The following is a 16246-nucleotide window of genomic DNA, read 5'->3' on the forward strand; positions in this document are numbered from 1 at the left end:
GAATTTATTTATGGCTACACCATAGTAAAAATGCATTTCAGATTGAGATATATATATGATATAATATAATATACTCAGTTCAAAATGTCCTAATCAACTGTGGTTATATTAACCCACATAGAGAATCTACCAGTGGTAATGTATTTACTTGAATGTGATGGTATAGTCCTGCTCATACAGTCTGTGGTCCTGACCATAGACCGACATCTTTGAAACGAAGACACAGATTCGCGACATTCAATAGTGGGTCAAGTATAAATGAAAAATAAATCACACAACAAATGTTAAAAAAAAGAAATGTATTTTTTGTTATTATTAAACATTTATTTGAAGACGAAAAAAGCAAACTGGGGGTCTGTTTTTACACCAAAATAGATAGAAAATAGATCCCGCTTTGTGTGGCGAATGTGTCATCCCGCGTCTGCGTCTGCGGCGTAACGTTACAGCAATGGTTGCCCCTTTTGTTCAGCCGAGTTTCTGACTTATTCCCAACACAATGAACTGATCGGGATGTTATATTGTTTCATAAAATCATTTCACTGCACCTATGGCCTCCTGTGATCTCGTCCTGGATTATCTAATGAATTAAAAAAGCGACCTGCAAACAACAACCCTTTCCGATCTGGTGTGAGGTTGGCGAAGCACGCAGTCTTGAGGAACGTGGAGTAGTAAGTGTTTATAACGTCGGTCCAGATCTGTAGCGTTTTCACTGCTGAGGGCTCATGTTGTGGCTAAATTGGATACATTTGTCTCATTATAGGCGCACATTAAGTGTACATTTCACGTTGTTTTATTTTTATATACACTCAAAAACACGAAGTAGTAGTCCAGTCCTGCTGCAGAATAACCCAGGCTTGTTTTCCTCGTATCACACATGCAAGAGCTGTTATATCCCAGAGGGGGAGAGAGAACTAATATGTTCATCGATCTTAGAATAGATATGTGATCGAGAATCAAATCTAATCATATTTGCTGTATGTGTTACAGTACGGACAGTAAAAACAGACATTTGGCTGCTCAGTATCTTGGTATTTATTCACAGGATGAGGTCATTGTGGAGGGAAACACAGCAAGAGAGGCTGAGTGGTCATCTAAGTTAAGGCGACAGTGTATGTGTGCGTGCGTGTGTGTTACTTTATTAAACACTCTCTCTTTCGTTGATAAATTGTTGCTAAATGTACTAAAAAAAAATGCGTAACGTTTTAAAACGGCGCCTCTCTGTCTTTGTGTAGCTAACCTCTGCTACAGTTTAGCACGCGAATTAAACCAAACTAGTTCACGTTTCCGACCTGAATGAAACACTAAGATGAAAAATAAAATGAACCAACAGTTGCAAAACAAGCGTGTTATTAACCATGTCTTGTCGGAGGTAGGTGTGTGTTGTTGTTTTTTCCCGCACTGTGGCCGCGCTATTTGGAAAAGTGAATTGTTGTTGTTTGCTAGCTGCTGTTAGCTTGTTGCTAACAGCGCCAGGCTCAGGCTGCAATGTTTCATTGTTTGAGGAGGAAGCAGCAGCAAAAAGAAATGCTACGGCTAACGTTAGCTGGGCTAGAAAGCATTAAATTGCAAAAATGTTCTTCAGTTTTCAAGCTAAACGTGGGCTCTGTTGTGTTGTGATGAACCCCACCTTCTTCTTCCATCCCAGGGGGGCTTCAATTTACTGTCAGCTAGTTGAACTGTTGTGCCGCTTGTTTTTCTGCACTGCAACCAAACATAACTGTAGTAAGCAGGGACCAACAGATGCAACAAAAAGAAAATATTGACCTGAACTGCACCTGTTATTTCACTGACAGAACAAAACATTTTTTTTTCTTGCTGCTGCTGAGTCTGGGGGGTCACGGTCACGTGACTGCACCATAACAGGTGCACAATGTGCGGGCACGACTTGTCTAGACTGCTGTGTGTCTACCAGCTATTAGTTGAGTGGCAGCATCTTGTAGGCTGCCTAACTAATGTTTTTTCTGCACACACAGCACAGTCTGAATGAAGTCTCTTGATCTGATGCTCCTGTGCTTGTCTTTCCCTCTTTCAGATGTAATCTTGAACAGCATCTGTCCCAGCAGTGGCTGTTGGCACAATGGGGCTGGACTTTGACGTGAAGACTTTCTGTCACAATCTGCGGGCCACCAAGCCACCTTATGAGTGCCCGGTGGAGACTTGCCGCAAGGTTTACAAGAGCTACAGCGGCATCGAGTATCACCTTTACCACTATGACCACGACAACCCAACTCCTGCACAGACTGTACCCCAGAAGAAGAGGAAGGGACGACCGCCTCGAGCATCGCTGGCGGGGTCGGGGGATACAGATGATGGTGGGGGCAATGGAGGTGGAGGACGGGGGGAACACGGGGGGAACACCCCTGGTAGCCCGAACCGGTCCGAGCGTTCCCACTCCCCAGGCAGAGAGACGATGACCTATGCCCAGGCTCAGCGCATGGTGGAGCTTGAGATTCAAGGACGCATTCACCGCATCAGCATCTTTGAGAACATTGATGTGGTGTCAGAGGAGGACAGCGATGCAGAGGATGCTCCCACATCCGGTACAGGTGGTGGCGGCGGAGGTGTGTGTAACGGTAGTGACGGTGGAGCTGGGGGCAGCGAGGTAGGAGGGAGTGGCAAGGACCGGCCAGATATCCCCTCCTCGAACGGGGGCAAAGCCACCCCAAAGTCTGGGAAGCACAAGAGTAAAGAAAAGAAGAAGGATGGCTCATCCCATCATCACAGCACGCAGTCCGGGCCTGCAGTCAAACTCCCCGAGGCTGTGTTCAGAGAGCTGGACCAAGAGAGACCTGATGCCCCTCCTCGGCCGTCGTCTTACTACAGGTCTGCATTGAGAATTATAATCTGGTTCATGAATAATTACATAGCAGCTATTATAATTAGAGGCAGAATTATTAAGTACATGGCAGGCACTGTAAAGACAAAGGGGATGCATCTGTAGAGGAAGTCTCTTGTTTTATACAGAACACTGATTATTATGAAATACTTAAGCACACAGTCACACATGTGTTTGCAGTTTTGCAAACAGATGTTATTGCACATACCAGGAAATTAATTTCACCCCAGATTCCCAGCATTATTCTGTAATGATTTCCTCTTTCTACAGAAAAGTGAAGTGGATGTTAACCGTACATACGTATATACATACTTTCTGATGTAACATATATTATACATGTTTTTTCACTGCTCTGGTGTTCAGGTACATTGATAAGTCTGTGGAGGAGCTGGATGAGGAAGTGGAGTATGACATTGACGAGGAGGACTACATCTGGCTTGATATAATGAACGACAAGCGGCGGCGTGACGGTGTGACACCCATCCCTCAGGAGGTTTTTGAGTACCTGATGGACCGCTTAGAGAAGGAGTCCTACTTTGAGAGCCACAACAAGGTACCTGAACTTGTATAATGAGAAGGAAGATGATGCTTTGACACAGAAACTTATCTAGAAACGCTGATCTCTCCCACTTCCTCCTCAGGCCGACCCCAGCACCCTGATCGATGAAGACGCTGTGTGCTGCATCTGTAACGACGGAGAGTGTCAGAACAGCAACGTGATCCTCTTCTGCGACATGTGTAACCTGGCGGTGCACCAGGAGTGCTATGGCGTGCCCTACATCCCGGAGGGCCAGTGGTTATGTCGCCGCTGCCTGCAGTCGCCGAGTCGAGCCGTGGACTGCGCTCTCTGTCCCAACAAAGGAGGAGCTTTCAAACAGACTGACGATGCACGTTGGGCACATGTGGTGTGTGCCCTGTGGATCCCAGAGGTAAATCCATACACCAGCCCATGCATGTTTGATTAGAATTACATAATCCTGCAGCTACTGTACTGAGGTGCCCTGCATTGTGTCGTGTTCATCTTTGCTGCACAAAGATTTCAGTATTAGTCTCTTATTTCCCTCACAATCAGATGTTCTTCATTTTACACACCTGAAATGATGTATTGTCGGTTGAATACGGTGTGAATCAGCTAATTATCTCATTACTACCCTTAAAGGGATAGTTCACCCAAAATTGAAATTTCACTCATTATCACCCTCATGTCGACTAAGGGCTGGGAGAAGTTTCAGAGTTATCCGTGGCTTCTCTGAGTTACAGGGGGTCTCGGCATAGCAGTGCATGTCCATATAACGGTTGCAAATGGACACCAACTGTCTTCGTAACAAAAAGACACACCAAAAAACACACCAAAAAACATCCAAATACCTCCATGCTGCTTGTATGTAATGTCTGTCTTGTATTGAAGCCCCGAAATGCGAAATTGTCCTGAAAAAAAAGAATCTATATTTCAAGCTTGTTTGTAGCGGAAGCTCCTCTTCCCGGTTCGTCAAATTTGGACGAACCAGGGTCTGTCCTCTTCCCAGTTCATCCAAATTTGACGAACCAGGAAGAGGAGCTTCGAGAAGCTTCCGCTACAAAACAAGCTTGAAATATAGACTTATTCAATTTTTTTCGGGACAATTTCGCATTTCGGGGCTTCAATACAAGACGGACATTACATACGAGCAGCATGGAGGTATTTGGATGTTTTTTGGTGTGTCTTTTTGTTACGAAGACAGTTGGTATCCATTTGCAACCGTTATATGGATGCACTGCTATGCCGAGACCCCTAACTCAGAGAGGCCACGGATAACTCTGAAACTTCTCCCAGCCCTTAATCGACATGAGGGTGAGTAGATAATGAGTGAAATTTGAATTTTGGGTGAACTATCCCTTTAAATAACGTTTATTACAGTATTATAATACAGTGTTTTTTTTAATGCTTCTCCTCAGGTCTGCTTTGCTAACACAGTCTTTCTGGAGCCGATTGATAGTATTGAGCACATCCCTCCCGCACGCTGGAAACTCACCTGCTACATCTGCAAGCAGCGCGGCTCGGGCGCCTGCATCCAGTGTCACAAAGCCAACTGTTACACAGCCTTCCACGTCACCTGTGCGCAGCAGGCCGGCCTCTACATGAAAATGGAGCCCGTCAGAGAGACGGGCGCCAACGGCACCTCTTTCAGCGTCCGCAAGACGGCTTACTGCGACATCCACACGCCGCCGGGATCGGCCCGGCCTCTGGGAGGAGTCGGCGGGGCCAGCATGGGCTCGTCTCACAGCGAAGGAGAGCTGGAGGAAGACGACGAGCCCAGCATCGGCCACGACGATGACTCCAAAGGTTGGAGCTCCGAGCGAGCCAAGAGGGCGAAGGCGAAATCGAGGCTGAAGATGAAGAGAGCGAGGAAGATCTTAGCGGAGAGGAGAGCTGCCGCGCCAGTGGTGTCTGTACCTTGTATACCTCCCCACAGGTAGGGATGCACATGTTGTATCTGTACTCTATGTGCTTGGGACTCACCATATACCAATAAAGAATATTTATATTAATAACATGGCAGTACAAAAATTTAATTTAGTTTTTGTTTCCCCCCAGGCTCAGCAAAATTACCAGTAATTTGACGGTACCCAGGAAGAGTCAGTTCATGCAACGACTTCACAGCTACTGGACCCTGAAGAGACAAAGTCGCAACGGTGTGCCTCTGCTGCGCCGGCTCCAAACCCACCTGCAGTCACAACGACATATCGACCCGCTCCCACCACAACCAGCATCACAGCTTCCCTCAGTGAGTAGTGACGGGGTATATCATTATAATTCTCTCTATAATTGGCTCAAACTGTTGTATTAACATGTATGTGGGGTTTTTTTTTCGCTTACAGGTGTTGCAGAGGGACAGTGAGGAGAAACAGACGGCTCTGAAGGAGCAGCTGAAGGCCTGGCAGAGACTGAGACACGACCTGGAGAGAGCCAGGTTACTGGTGGAGCTCATCCGCAAGAGGGAAAAGCTCAAGAGGGAAACGGTAAGACACAAATTAGATTTATTTCCCTAACCAAACTTTTAATACAAGCAACAGTTATTCTCAGAAAGCTACATTAGTCACCATTTGTGAGTCAGTCCGACTGCTTACACATAAAGTTGAATGGTTTAGCCGTTTTTTATTCACATACAGCAGGTTTACATTGCATAATATGTGTAAATTCTTGAATGTTTCGTTGATCAGATTAAAGTGCAGCAGATGGCGCTGGAGATGCAGCTGACTCCCTTCCTGGTGCTGTTGAGGAGTACGTTGGAACAGTTACAGGAGAGAGACACTAACAACTTTTTCACTGAGCCTGTACCACTGGCAGAGGTAAATCACAAAGACACACACACACAGACACACACAGTTAATTTTATTTGTGTCAACTTTTTATTTGTGATTTTTAAAGGGACAACGAGGAGTTTTGGAAAAGCGAAGCGTTTTCACACTACATTTATGAGCTTCCGCGCACACCGTGAAATTCTTTGACCGGCGCAAGACGGACTCATGTTTTCATTCATCAAGAATTAAAATCAGAGGTTCAAAGACGATCACATACCGTCGTAGTTCCGACCGTAAACTGCGATTCTGCGGCGTTATTCTCATAATTCGCCGCAAAACCAAAAGTAAAAAACGCTGGTCGGCTCGACCAGCATTTCCGCCACCACTAATAATAACAAAATAACGATAGAGACAAAACGATATATTTATCGAAAATGGGTCCATTAACAAGTGTGGGTAGCGTAGATTCATCCACATTAACGTGAGACTTTTTTTTAACCAAATAGAAACTCCTCGTTGTCCCTTTAACAACATGGGTTTATTTGTGTAATCTCCATGCTCATCTATTATTAATTTATAATAATTTATTGATACTACATGATATTTTTTTTGTCCTCAGGCCTCGGCCACTTTATTAGGTACACCTTTATAGTCTGTCTCTGCTCCATGTTCTCCCTTTATTAAGCTTATAATGGCCAGTTTTTGTTAAAACCCTCTGATACTGGTGTCAGATGCAAAATTTGAATACTGGTCAGGCTAAAAATCTGATTTATCTTTTATCAAAGAATATCAAGTTTGGTAACACTTTACAATAAGGGTCCCTTAATTAATGTTAGTTAGTACATTATTAAGCATTAATTAACTGTTTACAGATATATTAATAATCATTATTATGTATTACTTAGGATTAGGAAACACACAATTAATGTAGCCTATTAGTAAGCAGTTAATTAATGTTTGATGCAAAGTTGACATTATTTGAGATGTCCTTGTTATGAGAACTTGCCATACCGGTAATTTTTAAAGTTTGGCAATTAGGTCTGCTATGACAGTTTAAATTGTCTTTATGTCAAGTTCTCATAACAAGGACATCTTAAATAATGTCAACTTTGCATCAAAAGTGACATAACTTACTGAATGACACTTAACGACAGCTGTCATAAGTATTCATTGATGTTTATGACAGCTGTTATGTCATGGTTACGACAGTGTTATATGAATACCTATTCAAGTAAAGTGTTACCATTAATGTTTACTACTCAAAGTTAGTTAATAAATTATTAAGTTGAATAATGTAATTAGTTATCATTATGTATGCGTTACTCAGCATTAATTAACACATTCATCTATATATTAATGCTTAATAATGTACTAACTAACCTTAATTAAGGGACCCTTTTTGTAAAGTGTTACCTCAAGTTTTATTTCTACAACCAACATTTCCAACAATTTAATTCACCCACACCTCATCTGGGGTGGAAAATGTGTTGGCGATGCCTCTGCCTGATGTTTACCTGCTTCCTCTCCAGGTGCCAGACTACCTGGACCATATTGACACTCCAATGGACTTCCAGACCATGTGGAACCTGCTGGAGTCCCATCGCTACCTCACTTTCGAGGCCTTTGAGGCAGACTTTGGCCTCATTGTCAACAACTGCCTCAAGTACAACGCCAAGGACACAGTGTTTTACCGTGCTGCCCTGCGACTCCGAGAGATGGGCGGGGCCGTCATGAGAACAGCGAGGCGCCAAGCCGAACGGATCGGCTTCGACTACGAGACTGGCATGCACCTCCACCGAGAGCCGAGCCCGGAGAGTCAGCGCGACCAGGAGCGAGACAGGGAGAGGGAGAGGGAGCGGGAGCGGGAGAGAGAGAGGGAGCGAGAGAGGGAGCGTGAGCGAGAGCGAGACAGGGATAGAGAAAGAGACCGGCCTTTGTCTTCTAATGAAGATGGTAAGTGATCTCTCACAGGAATTTGGCAGCCATAGCTGTTTTTCTTGAGCAACAAATGAAACATAGGTGAGAGGCAAAATATGTTGGATATTTTATCTTATCAAAGAGACCTTGAACTGTTATGGCACCTTAGATTTGATGAAGATACAGCGTGTATTCAGATTCATTATGCGTGGATATGTGGTGTGAGAAGCAAAAATTAAATTTAGACATCATTTAACACAGATATGAATCTAAGTAGACAGTGTGCACACCTGTCTATTCACAGAAATTGACAGATGTCTGTCTCCTGTACTTGCAGTAAGAAAATGCAGTAGGAGGATGTATAAAGTGTTGTAGAATTTATAAAAATATATATATTATTATTATCTTTTAGCAAAGCATGTAATGTGCAGTCTTTTCTAAGCATGACAAATTGGAGGAGTGTGGGAAGCTGGGGGGTCTTGAGGAGGGCACAAAGAGACCGAGGCCTAACAGTATGAAATGTGGTTCTTGTAGAGATAACATTAGAAGAAGAATAAAGACTTAGCTCTCGGCGTTTGTTGAATGTTTGTTACAATAATCTCCTTGTCACAAGCACCAAGTGCGTGAGGATGATGCTGAATAGGAATGGATTGTAGAGACAAACGTGCAGTGAAGGCGCTTGACCAGAAGGCGGCGCATATCATTCATGCAGCCAAGTAAAACAACAAAAACATTGTCTTGCGTCTTCTTTGACCTCATAACCAGGGTTTCCCGCTTTTTGTGCTCATTTCTTTGGTTTAAAACCAACCTCAGAAATCCTACCAACCGCTGTGACCTTTAGTTACATTCATAAACTCTCTTACTTCCTCTAAAGTTGTTTCACTTGTCTCCCACAGACCTTCTCCTGCCAGAGAACAGGCGGCGGCTGCCACTGGAAGAGCAGCTGCATTTCCTGCAAGTGCGTCTGGACGAGGTCAGCTCTGGAAAGCACAGCATCGGTCAGTCGCGTCGGGCCAAAGCTCTGAGGAAAGAGATCAGCGTCATCAAGAGGAAGCTCGCACACCAGCGGGAGGGAGGCTCCGGCATGGGGGGGCGGGAGTCGGTGGGAGGAGGAGACAGGGGTTCTTCTCTCCCGCATCACCCATCCTCGTCAGTACACCACGATGAGGGGGGAGAAAGCAGTAGCCAGGAGATTGGTGGAAAAGGTGCATTTAAGGACAATTCCGGGCAAATTCAACTCGGGGCTGTATTTTCCTAACATTTTAGGTCTAAAAGAAGGAATCTGAAGATTTTCAGTTTAATTGCTCCTGTTTTGCGGTAGTTGTGTGTCTGTCCCCGCATCGCCACGGCAGCAATGAATGGGAGCGGATGCAAGTTCCGCTGCTTAGGCTGTTTACATCCCTCAAAGCTGCAATTATTTTCCACAGACAGCGTCAGATGGCTACTCAAACATGCACCGAGAAGTTTATTTACTTCAAGCAAGCCGACATGTTTGTAAAACTAGATCTAATTCAAAGTCTCCCGGAGTCTCGCGCGAGACCCAAGTTGTCGTGCACGGTGTGTTCACGTGCAGTGGGAACACAGAAATATCAACTCTCTCATACTCTCATTCATTGCTGCCGTGGCGATGCAGGGACAGACACAACTAGCGCAAAACAGGAGCAATTAAACTGAAAATCTTCAGATTCCTTCTTTTAGACCTAAAATGTTAGGAAAATACACCCCCAAGTTGAATTTGCCCGGAATTGTCCTTTAAGGAAGATATATCATACCATCATAACAAAACGTAATTAATGTTTGTTTGCTTTTCTAACCTACAAACACCTCTCCTATTCAAGATATGAGTGTCTCCTCGTCTGCGCTGGCTCCAGAGGTGGGCCGTCGGACGTCTGTCCTCTTCTCTAAGAAGAACCAAAAGATGGCCGGGCCCCCTAAAAGGCCGGGACGCCCTCCTAAGAACCGGGATGCCGGTTACGGTGGAGCAGGTGTGAGCCAAAGCCCGATCGGTCCCCCACAGCTGCCCCTGCTGTCACCAACCAGGCAGCGGAAGAGGCCTCGCAGCCCCCACACCAGCTCCAGTTCTGACAGCGACAGCGACAACGACGACCTGCTGCCAGGTACATTCGATAGATGAGCAGGAAAAACTTTGGATTTTCAACCTTTGAGCCACCACACACTCAACTTCCATCTTCCTCTTATCTCTTTTGTTCAGGTTTACCGAGTAATGGTTTTGACGGGGGGAACCAGCCGGTGACGGAGAGCTTCCGTGTGTACAGAAACGAGCCTCGTCTCCCTCGTTCCAGCTCCGACTCTGAGTCCACGACCAGCAGCAGCAGCAGTGCAGCTTCTGACAGGACCAGGTGACTACTTACTTACTTTACTTTATTTGTCACTGTCATAATAACACAGTTATAAATAACAACGAGATATCGTTTAGAGCAGCTTAATACTGATGCAGAACCATCATAGAAAGTGCATATTGCATTAATGTCCATAGGTGCCCAGCAGAAGTATTAAGAAAAAAAAAACAAAGTGCATTGGTTGCATAGTACAGTAATATCCCACACATACACACAAACATTACAGCAGCAGAAAAAGACTGAGACTAGTGCACAAACTGTATATTGAGGAGGCTGACAAAGGAAAATGCTGTTCCTCAAAGCTTCTGTAATCCACTTTTTTTTTTTTTTTTACCAGTGAGTCAAAAAAAGCAGGATGTTGGCAGTGACAACCTCACAGAGATGTATCAACCATCTTGCCAAGGGATGCACATTCTGATTTTTTTTTTTTACCGATAACCAACGCTCGTTAACAGATTATTAATCGTTAACTGATAAGATCAAAATGCTCTGTGACAAGCTGCATAACTGACACATACTGTGGGCTAAATATTGTGTAACTTTTTGCTGCAAATATGACTGAAGGCATGTGTGGAAGTCTGCACGTGTTGACACGCCCCCATGAGTTGACGACATACGGATCTAATTTTAAAAAAATTAACCGATAGTATTAACCGGTCAAAGTTTGTCTTATCGGTAAACGGTTAATCACGTACAACACGTACATCCCTATTCTCGACGCTGTTGAAATGTTTGGCCTCTTTTAACTTATTGTTTTTTGACACATATTTACTGACACGGTTTATTCCCACTGCTCTCATCACCCGTGTTTCCGCTGCAGGGAGATGAAAGCTCTAAGTGTTGACATCTTAGTCATACCAACATTAGAAGGCAACTCTATTCCACAGTAATCTGCATTTAAAGGACAACCGATGCAGTTTGAAATGATCCGTTTGAGATTCTGTGAAAGATTCAGTGAATGTGTTAGCGCCGACTTCCTGGAGACCTGTCAACAGTTTGGGGTTACTAGGCAGCCCACATAGATGTCAGGAAGTCACTGCATGTACAAAAAAAATACTTTTCCAGAATTGAAGGACTCGGAGGTCCCTGTGAATCTGCAACTTGACATTTTTTACATGAAGTTTCTGTACAGAAACAGGATTGTGAAACTATTTTAAAAGTATTGTACTGACCCTCTCATCTCAGCAAGTCGTCATGTCAGCAAGTTGGTACCTCCAGGTTTTAATGGGTTTAATGCAGCATTTGGTTTGTAATAGCACTATAAAGACAAAATAAAAAAAATAAAAACACCTGCAAATTTCCTTGTTAACCCTAACGATTAAAAAAACAGTAAAGTGCAGTTGGTTGTATTTTGATGTGTAAAAATAGTCGGTAATGTCTTTGATCTGATAAAATGTAAACACTTGTTCTAAAGTCTTTATTGTCCCATCTCTTCTCTCTCACTCAGTACGACTCCGTCTAAACAGGGCAGAGGAAAGGCTTCGTTCTCTCGCTCTGCTTTCCAGGAAGACAGCAGTGAGGAAACATCAGGCACTGAGAACGATTCCTACTCAGTTGGAGGATCGCGGAGCGTCTCGCATTGTAAGCATATTTTTTTTGCAAACCTAAACCCACGGATGCACGTCGTACTCACGTGTCAGTGAAAGCACAATTAGTTGCTGTTTGTGTGAACTAAAAATCTTGAAAGATAGGAAAAACCTAATGAGTTTCAGATATCGCCGACGTAGGCATAGCAGCTGCTGTGGTGAGATGTTGAGGTCTTTAAACTCTGACTGCATCTTTCACAATAAGCCAAGGTGCTCTGTTGTAGAAACAGATTGGCGTAACTAGGTTTTTAAAGTTAATTTCATAAGAAAAAAGGTTGCACAATGGTGACTGGGCTCCTGTTCTTGTGTTTGTGTATATTAGTGGTGCGTGGCCGGGCCCGGTCAGGATGTTGGATGTCTTCTGATGACTATTCCTCTCTTGAAGCTCTGGACCTGGTGTGGGCCAAGTGTCGAGGCTATCCTTCGTATCCAGCCCTGGTGAGATACGACGTCAACACGAACAACTTACTGGACCAAAATCCGGCACAGACTTCAATAATGAGTTAAGGAGGAGCATTAGTAACTCTCCTCTTGTTCGCCTGCAGATAATTGATCCGAAGATGCCCAGGGAGGGGGTGTTCCACCGGGGCGTCCCGATCCCAGTCCCCCCTTTGGATGTGCTGAAACTCGGGGAACAAATGACCCAGGAAGCCAGAGAACACCTCTTCCTCGTCCTCTTCTTCGACAACAAGAGAACCTGGTCAGTGCTCTGGGTCGTCTTTTTTGGATCCACTAATTTATTTGTCACGGATTGTTCTTAAATTTTATGTCCTTGTTTGTTCTCACTGACCCTCTTGTCTATTTTTTTTTGTCTCCATCCAAAATAATGATGAAACGTGCAATAAAAAGAAACAACGCTCAAGCAAAACAGGCTTGTGAAGTTACTGGATGCGTACATACAAGTGGCTCTGTGGTAGCACTTCAAAGGAAAACTGCACTCCTGTACTGAAGCGCAAAGCCGACAGAACATTTTGCAGAAATAGGGCAAATGTGGTTTTGATCGGGGAAAGAACTCATTTTTTTTAGGTCACCAGGTGCTGCACAGTTATTGATGGTGCGAAACTTGATGACAACAGCAGCGGGCTCATTTAACTGCCGTGGTGTTCTTAATAGAGGGCAGTCAAAAGGTCTAAGCTCATGAGTTACAAAAACAGGAACTTGTGTATCTTCCATGTGAGATGACTTGGCCTTTTAACCCTTCTGCAGAATCCTTTTTTTACTTTAACGCAACAGTTTTACAATCTTTTTTTTTTTTCTTTCGACACATGTTTTACCATAAATAACTACTGTTACTATGCTGTTATTGCTTAAAATTAACTCTAGTATTGTATTTGTGCTCGTGCAGGCAGTGGCTGCCGCGCTCTAAGCTGGTGCCGCTGGGAGTGGACCAGGAGCTGGACAAGGAGAAGATGCTGGAGGGTAGGAAATCCAACATCCGCAAATCAGTGCAGGTGGCCTACCACCGTGCCATGCAGCACCGCAGCAAGGTGCAGGGAGACCCCAGCAGCGAAACCAGTGACAGCGACTGAACACACGTACACGTACACACACACACACAAACCTTATGTGTTGGTCCTTGCAGGTGTTGTGGAGTGTTCGTTTCTCTATAGAGAGCCCAGCCCCTACGTCACAGAACACAAGAAATAGTGCCAGTAGCACCAAGTGGAAGAAGTCATCCACTCCCTCAGCCCCAAGACATGCACACACATGCACACTAAGCCGTATTTAATCTGACATGTAAAATATTGTATTTAAGAGAATTGAAAAAAAAAATGGTATTAATGATAATGGAAAAAAATATGCTATGTTCAGAATCATGAATCAGAATATTCCTTGTATGTGGTCGGTATATATGTTTAATAACAAATGACATGATGGTTTACAAAGTCAAAAAAATGAGCATAGTATTACAGTATGATCTATACACGACTCTGCCTCTCCCTGTCGTTAAACACACTTGATTCATGTGTGCAATCGCATCATGTGTGAACAGGGAAATGCATGAGGTGTACAGTAAATGCACACACTGTGGGTATGGCTGCGAACGCCATCGCCCGAGCACGTTTTCACCTTCATCACCCAAAAAGACAAAAAGGACAAAAAAACAAACAACAGGCCTGGTGCTAAGTGTCATTTGTCAGTGGAGCACAAAGAGACTGTCGCAGCCTGAACTGAGGGCAAACCAACATTAATGTTATTTATTCTGCTTACTCCTTCCAATCGTGTTTCATCATGGACTACTTCTAATCACTCCAACTGCACAAGACATCATTGTGTGGATTTTTTTCTCTTTTTTTTCTTCTTTTTTTTGTTTTTGTTTGGTCCGTCGCTCTGTGTACATCATGTCTCCTGTTTTTACGGTTTTGTTAACGGACGTCTGTGTCACACAGACTGCTGGTCAATGAATAATGAGGACTAAACTGAAACACACGATCGCCTCACTGTCTGTCTTAGTCTCAGGCTGATGGCTTTAGAACTTTTATATATACAGATTACATAAAGATAGAAGTTTAATAAAAAGAATTGAGTTTTTTAAACTTGTGGGTTGTGTTGTGGTCACTCTGTTTACATCCAGACTGTGTTTGCACTGCAGGGGAAATTGCTTAAATATTCATGCATCCGTTTATTCTTTCCTCAGAAACAATGAGCCATAGGACTTCGTGAGAAATACTGCTACTGATTGGCAAAGCAGTTCACTTGCACTCAGTGAACATGACCGTTATGCTTCGTCAGCAGGATTGTCAAGAATGCATATGGCTAAAACCTCAACTTAATTTCCTCTTGTATAGAAACATAAACGCTGTCCAAACATTGATACCTTTGGGATATAAAAGACTTTATTTGACTGGCAGGCTTTATTTGCTCGCATCAAATAGAACTCACACTGAGCTGTGATGTTTAATGTGGCAAAAAACACACACAAAAAAGTTTACTTTAGTGTGTGACAGCTAATATGTAATGAATCACACTGCAGGTTATCTGGTCTGTATTTCATCGCACACAGTCCATAGGCTTACTGTACACAGGTTTTACTGGTCAGACAACTATTGCAAAATCACAAGCCAAGCCTTATTATTATGCTTCTTTGCTTGTTTTTTTTTCTCCTTGTATACCTATGCGCCATGCGATTTGGTTGCTCACTTTGTAGGCGATTTGAAAGAAAAAAATGTTGATAATGATACCCGACACTGACCATAAATCAATAAAAAAAATGAAATATGCAGTGCACATATCTCAGTATGACAAACTGAAAATATCCCAGTTACATCAACCACGTTACTATATTTTCACCTTTGACACATTTTACACCAGTTTAAGCTGCGTTTCCCAGAAGTCTGCTGTTTACATTATCATTTGGGCTGTGATGATGAATTACTCTGCACAACCAAATTGGATTCCATTTCTTTAAACCAACATTTTTGATCAATCTTTCCACACCTGATAAATCCCCCACCCTAACCCTAACACCCACCTACCACAGCGTGCGAGAGATTAACAAAGTGACGCCGCTCCGAGCAAAGGCGCTTTTGCTTCCTGCAAGTAATGCTCAAAACGTGAGTGGAAACAACTGATAAGCATCAGTCAGTGTTTTTTTTTTTTAAGATGGGGTTCACACAGATGTGACCTGTGTCGGCTAAACTGAAGTTTGACGCAGCCTTGTTTTACTTCTCAGCTGTTACCATATCTGATGTACCGAGGCTCTGCACTGGCACTCAACCAGCTAATTCATGTATTTAAATGTTTCTTCATTTGCAAAGAACTAATAACTAAACCCTGTCAGATGAATTTAATGGGGTAATAAGACATTAAAGAGTGCAACTATGTAGTGTGTGCTGTGTGAGGCTCACACACTGTGGTGGTCTGTCCTAAATTTGAGCATCAGCATTTGAAAATCAACAAAAAAAAAAAAAAAAAACACAAAGAAGAGCTGAGTCTGGTGGGTTCGTTTTCAGAGCAGGAGGTATTTGATGATCGCTATACTATCGTTATTATAGACCTAATCCATCTTGAGGGAGTTGTGAAGTATATCTCCTTGATCTGACCAACAGTTGAGACAGAATTCACTCAAAACCACAAATGTCGACTGTGTGATACCAAAAGACAGTTACTAAACTAGAATTCACAGGCTGGTATCCGTCAATGTGTGCATCAACTTTTCTGACAGGAATCCACCCTGCAGCTGTCAGTCTGCACATTGAAGTGCACTGGATGAACTGTCAACTAAAGAGGATTTCTCTTCTCTTTGAGGCTTTTCATGTTTTATT

General features: G+C 43.5%; 1 protein-coding gene across 4 annotated transcripts; it reads left to right on the top strand.

Annotated features, from left to right (window-relative positions):
• The first annotated feature begins 423 nt into the window (after positions 1-423).
• On the top strand, positions 424-14522 carry brpf1 (bromodomain and PHD finger containing, 1). 4 transcript variants are annotated; one of them, XM_085782675.1, is made up of 16 exons: positions 424-668; positions 2033-2823; positions 3200-3389; positions 3478-3765; positions 4772-5289; positions 5412-5601; positions 5696-5836; positions 6038-6166; positions 7648-8071; positions 8932-9240; positions 9874-10152; positions 10248-10395; positions 11843-11976; positions 12304-12419; positions 12527-12681; positions 13327-14522. In XM_085782675.1, exons 2-16 carry the CDS (start codon positions 2078-2080, stop codon positions 13508-13510), a joined length of 3951 nt encoding a protein of 1316 aa, XP_085638801.1. In that variant the 5' UTR covers positions 424-668; positions 2033-2077; the 3' UTR covers positions 13511-14522. The 4 variants fall into 4 exon arrangements, with proteins under 4 accessions (XP_085638801.1, XP_085638804.1, XP_085638805.1 ...); XM_085782678.1 differs by having other exon boundaries at positions 5705-5836; XM_085782679.1 differs by having other exon boundaries at positions 655-1109; positions 5705-5836.
• Positions 14523-16246: the final 1724 nt, after the last annotated feature.

The sequence above is a fragment of the Trachurus japonicus genome, chromosome 7 (genome assembly GCF_045865225.1).
Source record: "Trachurus japonicus isolate A0001 chromosome 7, Traja_1.0".
Classification (NCBI taxonomy): Eukaryota; Metazoa; Chordata; class Actinopteri; order Carangiformes; family Carangidae; genus Trachurus; species Trachurus japonicus.